The sequence below is a fragment of the Phoxinus phoxinus genome (assembly GCF_949152265.1).
Source record: "Phoxinus phoxinus genome assembly, chromosome: 18".
In the NCBI taxonomy this organism is placed as follows: domain Eukaryota; kingdom Metazoa; phylum Chordata; class Actinopteri; order Cypriniformes; family Leuciscidae; genus Phoxinus; species Phoxinus phoxinus.
Window position 1 is genome coordinate 29263451 of NC_136893.1, and position 16354 is coordinate 29279804.

General features: G+C 39.1%; 1 protein-coding gene across 1 annotated transcript in view; it reads left to right on the top strand.

The window, feature by feature from the left end:
* Positions 1–992: 992 nt before the first annotated feature.
* nup210 (nucleoporin 210) overlaps positions 993–16354 on the top strand; it is a 54868-nt gene continuing 39506 nt past the window's right edge. Inside the window, exons 1-12 of the mRNA XM_079588016.1 lie at positions 993–1562; positions 4077–4213; positions 8653–8784; positions 10254–10350; positions 11912–12062; positions 12207–12339; positions 13185–13343; positions 13482–13550; positions 13724–13830; positions 14930–15070; positions 15221–15358; positions 15503–15658. Coding sequence (XP_079444142.1) covers positions 1411–1562; positions 4077–4213; positions 8653–8784; positions 10254–10350; positions 11912–12062; positions 12207–12339; positions 13185–13343; positions 13482–13550; positions 13724–13830; positions 14930–15070; positions 15221–15358; positions 15503–15658 — 1572 coding nt within the window. The 5' untranslated portion in view covers positions 993–1410. The remainder of the gene's footprint in view (positions 1563–4076; positions 4214–8652; positions 8785–10253; positions 10351–11911; positions 12063–12206; positions 12340–13184; positions 13344–13481; positions 13551–13723; positions 13831–14929; positions 15071–15220; positions 15359–15502; positions 15659–16354) is intronic.

Here is a 16354-nt window from a genome sequence, read left to right on the forward strand (position 1 = left end):
TGTTACGTCAGGAAATACACTTACAAACCAAAATGACATAAAATCTATAAAATCCACCCAGAAAAAGGTACAGGATACACCTTATTATAACCATATTATTATTAATCAATCTTACAGATGTCTTAGTAGCTGTACGATTGTTCTGTATTGAAGTCAGAGAATCATAAAAACTTTGACTCAGTGGAAAATAGTCTATACCATTTGGTACAATTAACGTATATTTTGCTTTATGTACATGATATTTCCCAAATCAAATTAAAATGTTTATTATCCATTTCCAAAAAACCGGTATCACAATCCATAAACAAGACCATTACATCAGTTATCGTGACAAATTTGTAAAACACCTCAAAAGTAAACATTGAAACTTTGGACCAAAATAATTTGGTATTCTTACAACTAAAAATTAATGTACAATTGTTTCAGTTTCCTCTTTACAAAAACAACATAATGGAGAAACCCCTTCTTATCACTTACTGATAAAATCATTAGGCTACATGGATAATATCTACTTATTATTTTAAAGTGAGATTCTTTGACTTTATTAGGAATTACATATTAATATCTGACCACAGATTCTGAAAAATAATGGAATGAAAATCCTGTTTCCATTTGACCAATGCCTTGAAGCGCTTTTTCTGTTGTTCATATTTTTCTAATATAAATATCATTACATTTTTTATCCTTAATAGAAAGGCCTCCTACAGTGAGAGTCGGAAGAGAACCAATTACAGGATTATACATCTTTTCAATTTTGATAAAGTGAAGTAGTTTCGGGGAAATACAATGAATTAAAATATTATTTTGAAGAACCATATGTCCCAAAATTATTAACAATTTCAGTGTAATTATATAGCCTAGGTCTCCTGACTGATTTAATAAGTCTGTTCTTTAACATTTCTAGCTACTCAAACTCATGTAAAGCCACTTTAACTCGGCAGACTGAAAGCATCACTACACTGTGTCTTTAAGGAAACTCGTCACTGAGCTTCAGAATGACGGAGGTCCAGTCCCAGCATGCATCACTCCTCCTCGATAGTATAACCTGCGGCGGGTATTTCCATGCGACTTTGTGTATTCAAAAAGTATAATTTTGTGCATGCTCCGGTAAAGTTTTTGCCTATTTTAGAGACTTATATTTTTAATATTCGCGTTTTTTGTTTTAATTTGAACACCTGAACCACTGAGTTTAGAGAGAAGCAATAATGAAAGTAACAGCAGTGCCTGTGTGAAGAAGTGGAGCGCGTGCACACCATCACTGCTGTCACACTAGTTCAGTTCAGGGGTGGGTGTGTGTGTGTGTGTGTGAGTGAGGGATGTGGCGGGAGGCTACTGAAACCGGCACACACTATCTAACTACGAATAGTGTAATATCCATAAGTTTCATATCTCTGCGACAGAAGCCCGATCATGACCGCGCTGATCTTCTTCCTGACCTCTTCTGTGGTCATCTGCAGCCTGACCAGCGCTGCCAAACTCAACATACCGAAAGTGTTATTACCTCTTGCCAGAAGCACAAAAATCAATTTTACACTGGAAGCAAGTGAAGGATGTTATCGCTGGTAAGTTCATTCAATAACGTTAGCTGTATATTTGTAAAGTAGTAAAGAAATACTGCTGCATTTCTAGTGTAATATTGAATACCTTTTTTGACATGTCAAATGATAAAGAACAGTAGACCATATTAGACCCTTTTTTAAAGAGTAACTAACAATACATGGATTGTTACTGTAACGATGAAAGCAGAAAGCTCAAGCACGTGGTGCTGTGATGTGTTAGTTATAGTTGCTCAAATCTCACTTTTTCAATTTGTGTACTTTGTAGATAAGAAAATATTTTAAATCAATGTGATAAATGTCATATGCTAAATACTAAGAGTTGCATTTTATTTTAACATTATTGCACTCTTTTTTGCACATCTATCTCACTCACTCATTTGTATCAGTTCTTTCTCATTTATAAGTTTAGTTTATTATTAATATCAGATTGCACTTTGCTTGCTAGGAAAACACAACTACTGGTATAATGGCAACACTTTACAATAAGGTATTACCCCCTCTTCTGTCTATAATTCAACAAATAATTGTCAAACAGGGGAGGAAAATGACTCTGGACCCTTTCATGCAGAATCTGAACCACTTCCGTCTGGTCGACGTTTCCCACAACCGCTATACAACATATTTTATTCCTTAGGCTACAAGACCGTTAAACTAGTGCGAAGAACACGACTGTGTGTTTGTTATTGATATGACTATCTTGTTATTCAGCTTCATTTGTATATTGCCCAAAACAAATTTCCCTTAAAAGGGACAAATAAAGTATTAGATTATATCACGTCTCATTAGATAAGTTTAGCTAATGCATTAACTAACATTGTCTCACAATGTGCAATATATTTGTTACAGTATTAATCAATGTTAGCTAATAAAATTACAACTGTTCATTCAGTTCTTGTTAGCTCAGGTCCATTACATAATATTAACAGATACGACTTTTGCTTTTAATAATGTATTACTAAATGTTGAAATTAACTAAGATAATAAATGCTGAAGAAGTATTTTCATTTTAATTGAAACAATGTAGTTAACATGGAACCTTATTGTAAAGTGTTACCAGTGAAATGTTTTACATCCTGTCAAAATGCATACATTTCTAGAACCCTAGGTCCCGCTCCGGAGCCCCGTATATTACGCCGGTGTTAATGTGTGCGGTGTTCTCCTCAGGTCCTCAACCGGCCGGAGGTGGTCTATTACGCCGGTGTTAATGTGTGCGGTGTTCTCCTCAGGTCCTCAACCGGCCGGAGGTGGTCTATTACGCCGGTGGTAATGTGTGGTGTGTCCTCAGGTCCTCAACCGGCCGGAGGTGGTCTATTACGCCGGTGTTAATGTGTGTTGTGTCCTCAGGTCCTCAACCGGCCGGAGGTGGTCTATTACGCCGGTGTTAATGTGTGGTGTGTGTCCTCAGGTCTTCAACCGGCCGGAGGTGGTCTATTACACCGGTGTTAATGTGTGTTGTGTCCTCAGTTCCTCAACCGGCCGGAGGTGGTCTATTACGCCGGTGTTAATGTGTGTTGTGTCCTCAGTGCCCGGTTGCATAAAGCACCTTAAGTGAAATTTTCCCTTAAGTTCGCCCTTATGTTTCCCTTAAACCTAAGGGTGTTGCAGAAAAATACCCTTAAGTGTTACTTAACTGTTTTTTTAAGTGAAACGTCATAAACACTTAGAATTTCCCTTAAATGCTGTTTTTTCACTTAAATAATCCCTTAAAAAGCGTTAAGTGTTGCATAAAACCCCTTAACGGTCATTTCCCTAAGTATAACTTAAGGTTTGGAAATCGTAACCTTAAGAGTAACGCGGACAAAAAATAAGACGACATGGCTGAATTTATGGAACCAGCTGAAGATAATTATGTGCCAAGAAGAATTTTTAGGGATAGGGAGAACCCTATTGTTGCATGAATACCGTTTTGATCGACGCGCAATATTTGACATCACTAACAAACTAGACGGCGACCTTGACCGTGTCACAGATCGCAACCACTCTTTACCTGCGGTGTTACAACTGCTTATAGCACTGCGTTTTTTTGCAACTGGGAGTTTTCAGACGATAGTGGGAGATGTTTTCCACGTTCATAAATCGTCTGTCAGCAGAGTGGTTCACCGGGTTGCGGGGGCTATTTCCCGCTTGTGTTAGTGTTTTGCGTATCTATGGCAACGACAGACTTTTATAACGTGAATCCAGGATCGCTGTCGTGAAACACTTAAATGTTTCCCTTACCTAAGAGAATCGTTTAAGAGATTATATGCAACACCCTTAAGTTATTTTCTTAGGTAAGGGGAAATCGCCCCTTAAGTGTCATACTTAAGGGAAAAACTTAAGGTGCTTTATGCAACCGGGCACAGGTCCTCAACCGGCCGGAGGTGGTCTATTACGCCGGTGTTAATGTGTGTTGTGTCCTCAGGTCCTCAACCGGCCGGAGGTGGTCTATTACGCCGGTGTTAATGTGTGTTGTGTCCTCAGGTCTTCAACCGGCCGGTGGTCTATTACGCCGGTGTTAATGTGTGGTGTTTTCCTCAGGTCCTCGAACCGGCCGGAGGTGGCCAGTGTGGAGGCGGTGGAGGTGGACGAGCGCCAGTGCTCTCAGAGGGCCGTCCTGCAGGCCCGCTCCACCCAGCCCTCCCGCCTCACCAGCATCATCCTCGCTGAAGACGTCTGTGAGTCACACACACTGGCTTTCTTATTGTTGCTGTAGCTGTGTCATTCCTTTTGTTAGTTTGTAATCTTATGATTGATAATTACAGAGACAATGTGCTATGCACTCTTATATCAGTTATTAGCCGTTATCAGTTTGTAGCAGTAAATGAAGAGTCTTATCGATCTCAAGTTCAGTATGGCGTACCACAAGGCTCAGTACTAGGACCGCTGCTGTTCACTCTGTACATGCTACCATTAGGAGATCTCATTAGGAAACATGGAATTAGCTTTCACTGTTATGCCGACGATACTCAGCTGTATATTTCTTCAAAACCTAACGAAACCTACCAATTCACAAAATTAACGGAATGCATAGCTGATATAAAAAATGGATGACTAGTAATTTCCTACTACTAAATTCAGAAAAAAACAGGGATTCTAATTATTGGATAAAAAACTTAACCACACGTAATAACCTAGAATACTGTCTAACACTTGATGGCTGCTCTGTTAAGTCTTCGTCGTCGGTTAGGAACCTGGGTGTGCTCTTTGATACCAATCTTTCATTTGAAAGTCACGTGTCTAGTATCTGTAAAACCACATTTTTACATCTTAAAAATATATCTAATTTGCGCAATATGGTCTCATTGACAAATGCGGAACAAATAGTTCATGCGTACATGACCTCAAGGCTAGATTATTGTAATGCTCTACTGGGTGGTTGCCCTGCACGCTTAACAAACAAACTACAGCTAGTTCAAAACGCAGCAGCTCGAGTTCTTACCAGAACCAGGAAGTATGACCATATTAGCCCGGTTCTGTCAACACTGCATTGGCTGCCTATTAAACATCGTATAAATGTTAAAATATTGCTGATCACTTACAAAGCACTAAATGGTTTAGCTCCGCAGTACTTGAGCGAGCTCTTAACGCATTATAGTCCTTCACGTCTACTGCGATCTCAAAATTCCGGCCAGTTAATAATACCTAGAATATCAAAATCGACTGCTGGCGTTAGATCCTTTTCCTATTTAGCACCAAAACTTTGGAACAGTCTTCCTACCATTGTCCGGGAAGCAGACACACTCTGTCAATTCAAAGCTAGATTAAAGACACATCTCTTTGACCTAGCATTCACATAACACATTATAGACTTCTATAACTCAATAACTATATAATTAATTCTTAATGCGCATGTGAGCGCCATCAGTGTTTATCACAGGTTCGCGTTTAAAGTCTGTGTAGAGAGAACGGTGTTGTCTTAGCGGTTAGGTAATATAGCGGTAACTTTAGCTGGAAAATATCTTTATTCAAGAACCGCTATAAAGCCAAAACAAATCTCTGTTACCTTAAATTATACGTTTATCTCTGTAAAGCAGCTTTGAAACAATCTACATTGCTAAAAGCGCTATATAAATGAAGATGACTTGACTTGACTTATTAACCCATCTCTCCCACACAATTACAGTGAACTGAGACCGGAGCTTTTGAGCTTCAGAAAGGATGCGTATAATCACCGTAAATGTGTAAAGTAGTCCAAATGACCTGGGTGCTGTATTACAAGCCATCTAAAATGATTGTATACACTGCCTGGCCAAAAAAAGTCGCTGTTTGGAATGAAATAGGCAAATGATTAAGAGTCTATGATTGGATCATTATTGCAGTGATTATGTTTCTAGCATGTTATATGTTTGGCAACAGTTCGTCTAACACAATTGATGGAGGGAGCATGAAGAATAATTTTCACACATGAATCGGCTCCTCTGAGTCCAGACCTTAAAGGGATAGTTCACTTTGAAATTAAATTTTGGTATGTTTTATCTTACCTGAAGTGCATCCAAGATGTAGGTGTCTTTGTTTCCACAGTAGTTTCAATTTTGATATTTTTAGGTCAAACCGTTCTTGTCTGACCGTCATATCATGCAGGTCTATGGTCACTGTCTCAAAGAGCATGCACAGAGTCCAAATTAAAACAATTCTCCATCGTCCAAATTAAACAATTCCCCATCGTAAGTACACATTGATGGCCTAAGACACGAAACTAGCGGTTTGTGTGAGAAAACGAAAAGTATTTATATCGTTTTTACCTCTTGTAACACAGCCACGTCCAAGTGATCTGAGGGCGCGAGCGCTTCCTGGTGTATGACGTGCGCAGACTGGTGCATAGATGTATACACTAGATGTTACCTTGGCTACGGCAGTTCATTGGAACGAATGTCTTTAATGCAAAATCTAGTGTGTATATATCTATGCACCAGTCTGCGCACAGTCACACACCAGGAAGCGCTCACGCCCTCAGATCAGATGGACGTGGCTGTGTTACAAGAGGTAAAAACTATATAAATACCGTTCTTTTTCTTACACAAACCGCTCGTTTCGTGTCTTAGGCCATCAATGTGTACTTACGATGGGGAATTGTTTAATTTGGACGATGGGGAATTGTTTAATTTGGACGATGGGGAATTGTTTTAATTTGGACTCTGTGCATGCTCTTTGAGACAGTGACCATAGACCTGCATGATATGACTGTCAGACAAGAACGGTTTGACCTAAAAATATCAAAATTGAAAATACTGCGGAAACAAAGACACCTACATCTTGGATGCCCTTGAGGTAAGATAAAACATACCAACATTTAATTTCAAAGTGAACTATCCCTTTAAATTCTGTGAAAGTCTTTACAGAGTGCTGGTCTCCTGGATTGCCTTGACATTGTCATCTTGTAATATGGCCCTGATGTGTCTTCCTACATGGTTGTTTAAGAAATGAAAAGCTACATGCTCCTTCAATTAGGGCTAGAAGAACTGTTGCCAAACATAAAACATGCCAGAAACATAATGATAACGGCTATAATGATAAGCTTTTGTCTATTTAAATCCAAACACTCCGGGCAGTGTAACTGTGTGACGCAAATTTAAATAATTAATTATTGATAATCATCCACTGGATCATTAGAACGGGATCAGTCTGATTTGTGAGCAACTCATTCATGGGTGCGTTTCCATTACAGATTTGCACAAAACTTTTGCAATATTTTCTAAATGTCGATAAAAAACTATTGCGAAATGACGGCGTTTCCATTGACCGATGTTATGCGACTAAAACATAATTTTTTTCCTCTCACGATAAGTCATCCCAAAAATCATGGCGACTGATGTTGGTAGGTTCACGATGGTAGGCATTTCTTTGTTGTTTATAATCCAGTATTCCCATAATACTTTTATGAGTTTATTAAAGGACTCTGTCTCGTCTTCTGTCCAACACACCGCCCCATCTACGTCAGGCGACTGCAAATGCTCAAAACCGTTTCCATTGCAGGTTTGTGAAATATTCCTTTTCCGAATTGCCTGAAAAACCGTGCGAGCATAAAACCTTTTTTTGCGATATATGGGAGTTTTTGCAAAATGTACTTGTTTCCATTGTACGTTTTCAATTTGCGCTATTTGAAGGGTATTGGAAAACTTGGCTAGTGTAACTTGCTGATCATAGTACGACGCATCTTTGGATAAACTAACCAACAAGTCACGACTGTCTCCGGATAACTGTAGTAACATGGTCACACCTCACCAAATTAATGTGTGTGTATATATATATATATATATATATATACCGGTATATATAAATAAATATAATGTAAGCTATGGTTTTGGGAAAGGCCAAATCATTGAAATGTTGGTAACGACGGAACTTTTCAACTATAATTGGTTAACAATACACATAATACGATACGCTTATCTCATGAGAACAAGACGAGATGAGATTTTTGCACAATATCTTATAGAAATCCTCAATGTTAAAATCCATGACTGGAAAAATAGTCTGCAGGTGCATTTTAAAATGTTTTAACTAATAATCTTGTAATTTATGGCGGGGGGAGCAAACGACAGACGTGGTGTGTGTGGCGTCAGGCCTTGGGGAGGCGTTTATTAACATACACATTTAATGTTCAAAAAGGGTGAATAAAGTGTCCAAATAAATGTTGGATCTGGTGACCTCGCTGTGCTGGGGCATGTGGAGGAACGTGTTAAGACGGGATGGTCCAGGTATAGGGTCTCCGGTCCGAGTGGAGTGCAAACAATGAGTGCAACCATACTCAAAGTAGTCTCTATATATTACAAAAAGTACAAACAGAGACCTAAACAACAAACAGAAAATCCTCCAATCAGGTTACTCTGAATGGAAATGAGCTGATATCATTTATAGGGCCTAAATAAGAGTTTGTTTTCCTATTACCGGTACATATTTGTGTTGTTTGACCATATTATTATCATTATTATCATTCGTCTGTGTATGAATTGGTGAATGTGAGGCAACATGTAAAGTGCTTTGGGGGCCATTGGGTCTGTGAAAGCGCTATATAAATGCAGTCCATTTACCATATTAGCGAATGTAGTTTCAGAGTAGTTGTCCAGCTGTGTAGAACGGCTGAGGCTCAGTGCTTCTGTTGATCTGTGTTCAGTGACCGGACAGGTGCTGCGTTGTGATGCTATAGTGGATGTGATCAGTGAGATCCAGATCGAGTCCACCACACGAGAGCTTCACCTGGAGGATTCTCCGCTGGAGCTGAAGGTGCACGCGCTCGATTCAGAGGGTGAGTCTTCATGCACACCTGCTCACTCTTGCTCTTCTTTAGCGCGTGTCGCCAAGCAAAGGTAATTGTATCTTAACATCTATAAGGATGTTATTTTTCACTTTCGAATGAAACAGGATATGTAAAAAGTTATCATAAAATGAAAACTTCTATTAAAGTCACCCGGTAGTCAATTAAATTGTTTTTTTAAATGCCATTTTGGTGATTTTGGGGTTTTAAGGGTTCATGCCTTAAAATAGTGGGAATGTAACTCGACACCCTTGCCTCAATTAGTATACGTGGTTCTCTGAATATGCAAATGAGCCCCGCCTCCACTCACTCACTCACTCAGAGATCCACTGGTTGACGATCACACATTGATCTGATTGGTCACAAGATAGTTTGTGACGTCAGAAACACCAGCGTTTTTGAGTTTTAAGGAGAAAATACTCAGCAATGGTGTTGACTTTACACATGGTTTGTCTTAAAGCATACTAAAAACACCACATAGACACATAAATAACATTAAAAGCTTGATTTTCACCTCAGGGGGACTTTTAAAATCAAGTGTGCATTGTAATAATACATCTGTCTGGATCATACCTACTACTAGCCTAGCTTAGCACAAAGACTGGAGGTAAATGGCTCCAGCTAGCATACTGCTCCCAATAAGTGACAAAATAACGCCAACATTTTTCTATTTGTATAGTCACAGCGTGTACAAATAACAAGATCACATGACACACAGCCATGTTCTAACCGTGTACACACTGGGAACTATATTCTCAGAAGCCGAAGCACTGCTACTTCTGCGGAGGGATCTGCTCGCAGCGCCTGAGACGCCCCGCGGTGAGGAGACGAGAGTTTGCGAGTGTTGCGCTAATCACTCCGCAGAAGTAGCAGTGCTTCGGCTTCTGAGAATATAGTTCTCGGTTAGAAGATGGCTGTGTGTCATGTGACCTTGTTATTTGTACACGCTGTGATTTATAATAATTATTATAAATATTTATAAATTATTATAATAATTATTATAATAATTATTATGATTTATAATAATAATTATAAATATTTAAGACTAATTGTGATACATTTACAGTATCATACTGTTGCTGGCATAACTCATTTATTTAAAAACACTTCTAAATGTAATTTATACATATAATGATTTGAATATACCTATTATATGGCTAGCATGCTTAATATTTCTTACATTAAAATTAACTTTGATGTAATTTTTTGGACGGGGTGATGAACCTGTTTTGATATCATAATGGAAAAGAGCATCATTATGAGAATAAAATATCTTAAAACAAAATCTTATGTAGTTGGGTATAATACGTGGTTAATTCGTCATTGACCGCTATACAACACTGCATCGTTGTTAACTTCCGCAAACATAAAAAACAGTTTGAAGCTTCCAGCATGACCAGGATTGTGCTCGTGTCATTGATGTGCAGTCTGGGTAAAAGTGTTCCTCGTTCGGTCTTCAGGAAACACCTTCAGTACTCTGGCCAGTCTGCTGTTCGAGTGGACCATCGTGAAGGACGCTGAGATGGCAGGCTTCCCTGATTCCTACAACACCCTACAGTAAGAGCTCTCGCTTCCTGAACAAATCAAGCCGTCGTTTACTGCGTAGTCCTGTTTATCACATCTCCTCATGTCGGAATATTTCACATTTCATTTTGAAAACTGAATTTTCTAAGCTCTGAAGAGTGTTTTTTAATCCCTTAGCTGTCGGGTAAACACAATATATGTGGATAGTTCACCCAAAAATAAAAAATGTAATTTACTCATCCTCAACTTCTCTGAAGTTGTAAGACAGCACAAAAGAAGATATTTAGAGAATGTGTGAACTGTTTTTGTCCACACAGTGGGATTTAGTGAGGACTTCATTGACACATTGTATAGACAAAAAAAAAACTTATTTTATGGAACAAAGAAAGGTTTGGTACGACACGAGGGTGGGGAAATTATGAATGATCAACTATCCTTTTAAAGGTACAATATGTCATATTTTTGCATTAAAATATCCAAAAATCACAAGGCCAGTGTTATATATTTTGTTAAGTTGATTACATACAATATCTCAAATGTTTCCAACTATTTTTAAATCGTGAGAAAATTGTGATTTTAACCGAGGAAGCGGGGCGGGTGAGCGGGTGAGCTGGAGTCGCCAGTCAGTGGCGTCATATCCGCGTTACCCTCGGTTTCCGCTCGTACTGCGCGGAGTCCTGGACACATGCGGAAGTTGTAGTTGTAGCGTCTATCAAGCAACAAACGTTAGCTTGTTTCGTGCAGTCGTTATGAACACAATTATTCTTTACCGATTGCAGCCGGTTCTGTCGACAAACACAAGTCCCATAAACGTACGGGTCTATTTTATATATTCCAAATGTAGCATTTGGTAATAGTTATATTTATGTAAGGAAAGTATTATTGCTTTAGGCTTGTGTTTAGTTTATTGACGTTGTTTATCACGTCTGGTGTTTATGGCCATGTAAATAAATATAGCATGTGTTATACATAAAGATTAATCCGTCTTTTGGCAAATGATGTGTGTGTTCGAATGCACTTTTACAACGATGGTTTAGAACACGTAAAACTGTGCAGCGTTATCACAACGAGTTCGACAAATACAGTAACATGATAACCAATTTAGTTTTAAACCGTACTTTTCTTGCGGTTAATTCATTTTAATGAAATAAAAGCTTGTCATTAAACGCAACATTTATAAAGATAGAGCTTTACCTCATCCATGAACATGACTTTTCGATTCCCGTCTGTCTGATTTACATCCACGGTGGAGTTAAAAACGACAGTTCCCATCATTCCACGCTCCTTCACATCGTCATCAAGCTACGCCGCTGTTGTTGTTTGGAATGTAGCGCCTCTAGCGGCAGAAAATATTGCATATTGTACCTTTTAATTATATGTGAATGAAAACAGTCTGTTCTGTCTGGATTGTAATCTGCTTAAATGTATATCTTTAAAAAAACATTCCTTGTGACAAAACATTAGACAACCATAAGATAGCACCATTTATTGAAGTGAAGGATCTATCCTTCACATCATTCAAATATGATATGTCTGCGCTCTGTTCAAGCTTGCCTGCGCGTTCATGCGCGTGTGTGTGTGTGTGTGTATGCAGGGTCCTGAGGTTTGCGGAGTCAGCGTACACTCCTCCGGCGTATATCTCTGAGATGGAGCGAGTGGGACATCAGGGCGATATCATCCTCGTTTCAGGAATCAAGACCGGCCACGCCAAACTCAAAGCCAAAATACAGGAGTCCATCTATAAGGTCCATGTCACATGTGTGATCCATTCTATACTTCATATGAATATATTTTTGCCATGTTTTGAGAATAAAGATGTGAGTGTTCGCAACAGTGTCATGAGTGTGTCTTTCTGAACGTGGCACACTTCTGGGTGACTGTGTTTTCAGGACGTTGGTGCTGCCGAGGTCAGGTTGCTGATTCTGGAAAACATTCTCTTGAGTCCTGCGTATGATGTTTATCTGCTGGCTGGCACATCCATCACGTACAAAGTCCAGAAAATCCGTCAGGGAAAGATTACAGGTAAGCTTTTACTAATTCATCAATCAATGATGTTCTCTTTGGTAGCGGTGTAACAACGGCCTCATGTCACGATTCGACACATATCACGATATTGAACTCTCTATTATTGTACACTGATATTGTACTCAATGTATTATTCCGAGACATAATAAAAAGTTAACTAAAAATGTACTGTTGATTAAAATGGTAAATTTGGTATTACATTATGTGTGTGTAAATGAATAGGCTTGGGCTTAGCACAGGACAGGACAATAGAGACACCAGAATAACAATGTTCATGATTCTGAAGCTGAAAACACAGAATTATTGTAGACGAATATGTTTGCACTCTGTCACTGACTAGATATATTTACAATAATGTAGGCCACTTTATACTGGTAACATCAGACATCTGGCATTATCAGGAGCCACACATATTCCCCCATTGCATTATACATTATATATAGCAGTTTAATGTAGTACTGACACTATAACAAAGTCATTTTTATTTTGGGTGAACTATACACAATACATATTGTCAATATCCACGAATTGTTGCATTTTTGTATTACGATATATTGTTACACCCAATACTCTTTGGTTATTACAGCGTGTTTGAGATTTTTGGCCAAAAATAACAAACTAATCAGGCTATAATCCATTACCTAGGTCTAATAATGTAAGTTAAAGCTGCACTATGGCCTCTATATTGCCATCTTAACACTGTCGGAAGCTGGATTACACATGCTCATACTTTGATAATCATTATAGTTTTAACTTAAATATTGGGGAAAAATGTCCATATGGGTTGTCCATGTTGTTTTGCACCGCTGTGTCTGTGCTGAGTGTGTCCTCCTCACTTTCAGAGCTGTCCATGCCCTGTGATCAGTATGAGCTTCAGCTTCAGAACGGCGTGGTCACCGCTAATGGAGACCCTGAGGCCCCGGTCGCATACCTGGACCAGAGCAGCTCGACAGTGTTTGCCCTTCAGCATGGACACACCAACATTGTGCTGGACCACAAGAGTATCCTTCACACTGACCGCTTCGGTCTCGGAGATCCACTGAAGAGAGGAGGCTGTAGCGTGTTCTGTTAGAGAGGATTGATTGTGTTTGTTGATTTGATAACTTCTCTCTGAGGTTTCCTTGATTCTGAACGCCAAGGTCTCGGGATGCAGGGCGTTTCCCGACTTCCCAACAGCACCATCTACGTCGTGGAGCCTGGATACCTGGGTTTGTCTCTTCACTAGCTTTGCATGGAGAAAAATGTCAGGAATTTTGACAACTTGTAATCTCATTAGGTTGATGAATTGATAAGTAATTTAATAAAATGTTTTAGTATAGGTGATTGACTATTATTGACTATTATTGATTGAAACTTTTTTTTTTATCGTCTTCTCTGCTAGCATTCAAGATTCATCCCGAGGATCGCTGGGTCCTTGAGACAGGGAGGAAATATGAGATCTTCATTGAAGTGTTTGATAAGTCAGGCCACAAGATTTATCTGTCTGATGTAAGTTGAGTTTGGACTTTTAAAAAATGTCTTTGTTTTTTTTAGGGGTGCACCGAAATTTCAGTCGCTGAAAATGTCATTATCGGTTTCGGGCCGAAATAAAAAAGCCAGCCAAAAATGTCAACCGAAAATGAATGTCAACCGCGCCCCTCCCATCCGGGATATCCGCCTATCTATATCTGATTTATCTTATATTGGAGGCATCCCTTGAATTAGCGCTGTAGTGCGCGTGATCAGCTTCAGCGCGCGCGGCTCAAACGGCACTGCACGACTAATGACTATTGGCAGGACTGTCATATTACATAACATTATAAAGACAACAATATTGTAATAAAACAATATGCATTGTTAAGTAATGTGCATTATTTGAGTTTAGTTGCTGTCGCGTTGCTCCAGGAAGAGCGCGTCCACAACATGATCATTCTGAATGAATGGCACGTAACTTAGTTCAAGTTCACTTCTGCATTCACGTCATTTTCTGCAGAAATAATTTGTAATATTATGTTTATTTTGAATATATCTGATTGTAAAGTTCATAAAAATGTTACCGGTAATCACTACACTCACTTAAAGAGTTAGTTACCCAGAAATAAAAGCATTGTTCTCGCCTGACACATAAGCACGTTTGAGCTTCTGTGAGTTATATTTGATCAAGTTATCAGAAGACTTCTCAATGTTTTGTCTGTACTTTATAATGCATGAAAGTTTTGGTTGCGTTGACTTGTGGGTTTGGAAGAACATTAGGGTGAATGACCGAATTCAAATTTCGGTAAACTAACCCTTTAAGGTGGATAATGTTTTATTCATTATTAAAAGATGCACATAAACTGATGAAAACACAACTACAGAATAAAGTACTAGCTGCGCATCAGTAACTCCGATGATTGGCTGCTATGATCTACTAGTGAAGTTATGTTTATGGTCTATTCAGTGGTTTAGATTGCACATTCAAAAACCACTAAATAAATGTAATAAAACAGCAACAGTGGTTTCTTCAATGGCTATGAATGTGAAGTGATGCTTCAGTTCTTTAGTGTAAATTAAATTCAAAACTTGTGGCAGTGTTTTTTTTGTTTAATGAAAACTCATATTTTCACAGAACATCCGTATAGAAACCACATTCCCTAGCGAGTACTTTGTGGTTCTGGAATCGTCTGTTAATGGATCGTACCACCACGTGAAAGCTTTGAAGCGAGGTCAGACCGGCATTGACGGCACACTCAAAGCAGTCGTTGATCAAGTAGGTTTTTGTCTTGTTTCAAGGTAAACATTTGTTTTCTTAAGCATTTAAAATTGTGTAATGTACCCCATTACACTGGGATCTTCCCAGTGTTCAGTGTTGGTTTATCGACCCTATTCTAGTCGGTTGAAACCTCGTGTGTGTCTCCAGGCAGGAGGTGTCCGTGCTCTCTCTGTTCCTGTGCGCAATGAGCAGGACGTGGAGATCTACGACCCCATAGTCCTCAAACCCGCCATCCTCACGTTCCCCTGGCAGCCTAAAGAGGGGGCGTACCAGTACACCATACAGGTGTCTTACGGCTTTCCTTTCTTTTGTCATCAAGCATTTAGCATTGTAGACTTCAAAAACACACAACGGGAGATAAAGTTTGAATCTATTCTTATGTGTGTAGTGTGTAGTCTGCGCACTAATGTGATGTTGTGTGTTCTCCAGGCGACCGGAGGAAGTGGCAACTTCAGCTGGTCGTCCACTAACTCGGCAGTCGCCACGGTTACAGTGAAAGGAGTGATGACCACGGTCAGGGACGTCGGAGTCAGTGCGATCTACGCCCATGACGTGAGAAACCCTCTGCACTACGGAGACATGAAGGTGAGGCCAACGCTCATGCTCGTACAAATCAAGATGTCTTTAAATTACTCTTCTAGATTTATCATTCTTGATAAACATATATATTTTTTTTTATTCTTTTGAAATAACTGATTGTGTTTGTGCATAGAAATTTTGAACTCTTCTCTTAGATAATCTGCTTTCTGAAAATTAAATGATTGTAAACAATGCATCAGTAATATTGTAATCATTATTACCTTATTACCACCGCAGTGCTGAAGTGCCCACTAGCCTCTCCCTATGGAGGATCCCTGTACCACTCTACAGATAAAGCATTGTGGGATAATTTCGGTTTCGTGTATCTTCCCCCGAAGTGATAAAATTCTGTATAAAAATTTGAAGGCCAGACAAGTAGTTTAAGGCTTGGTTTGTAGGGAATTACAAACTTGCGCACATATAATCAAACGCACATAACTATAGAATTAATTCTTGATGAGCACGTGATCGCCATCAGTGTTTCTCACAGGTTCAGTTTAAAGTCTGTGTAGAGAGAACGGTGTCGTCTTAGCGGCCCCTAATTTAATAACTAATGATCGTTGCGACGGAAGTGAATCAATCAAAACTAACTTTAGCTGGAAAATAAAATTATTCAAGAACCGCTATAAAGCCAAAACAATCTGTTAGCTTAAATTATACGTTTATCTCTGTAAAGCAGCTTTGAAACAATCTACATTGTTA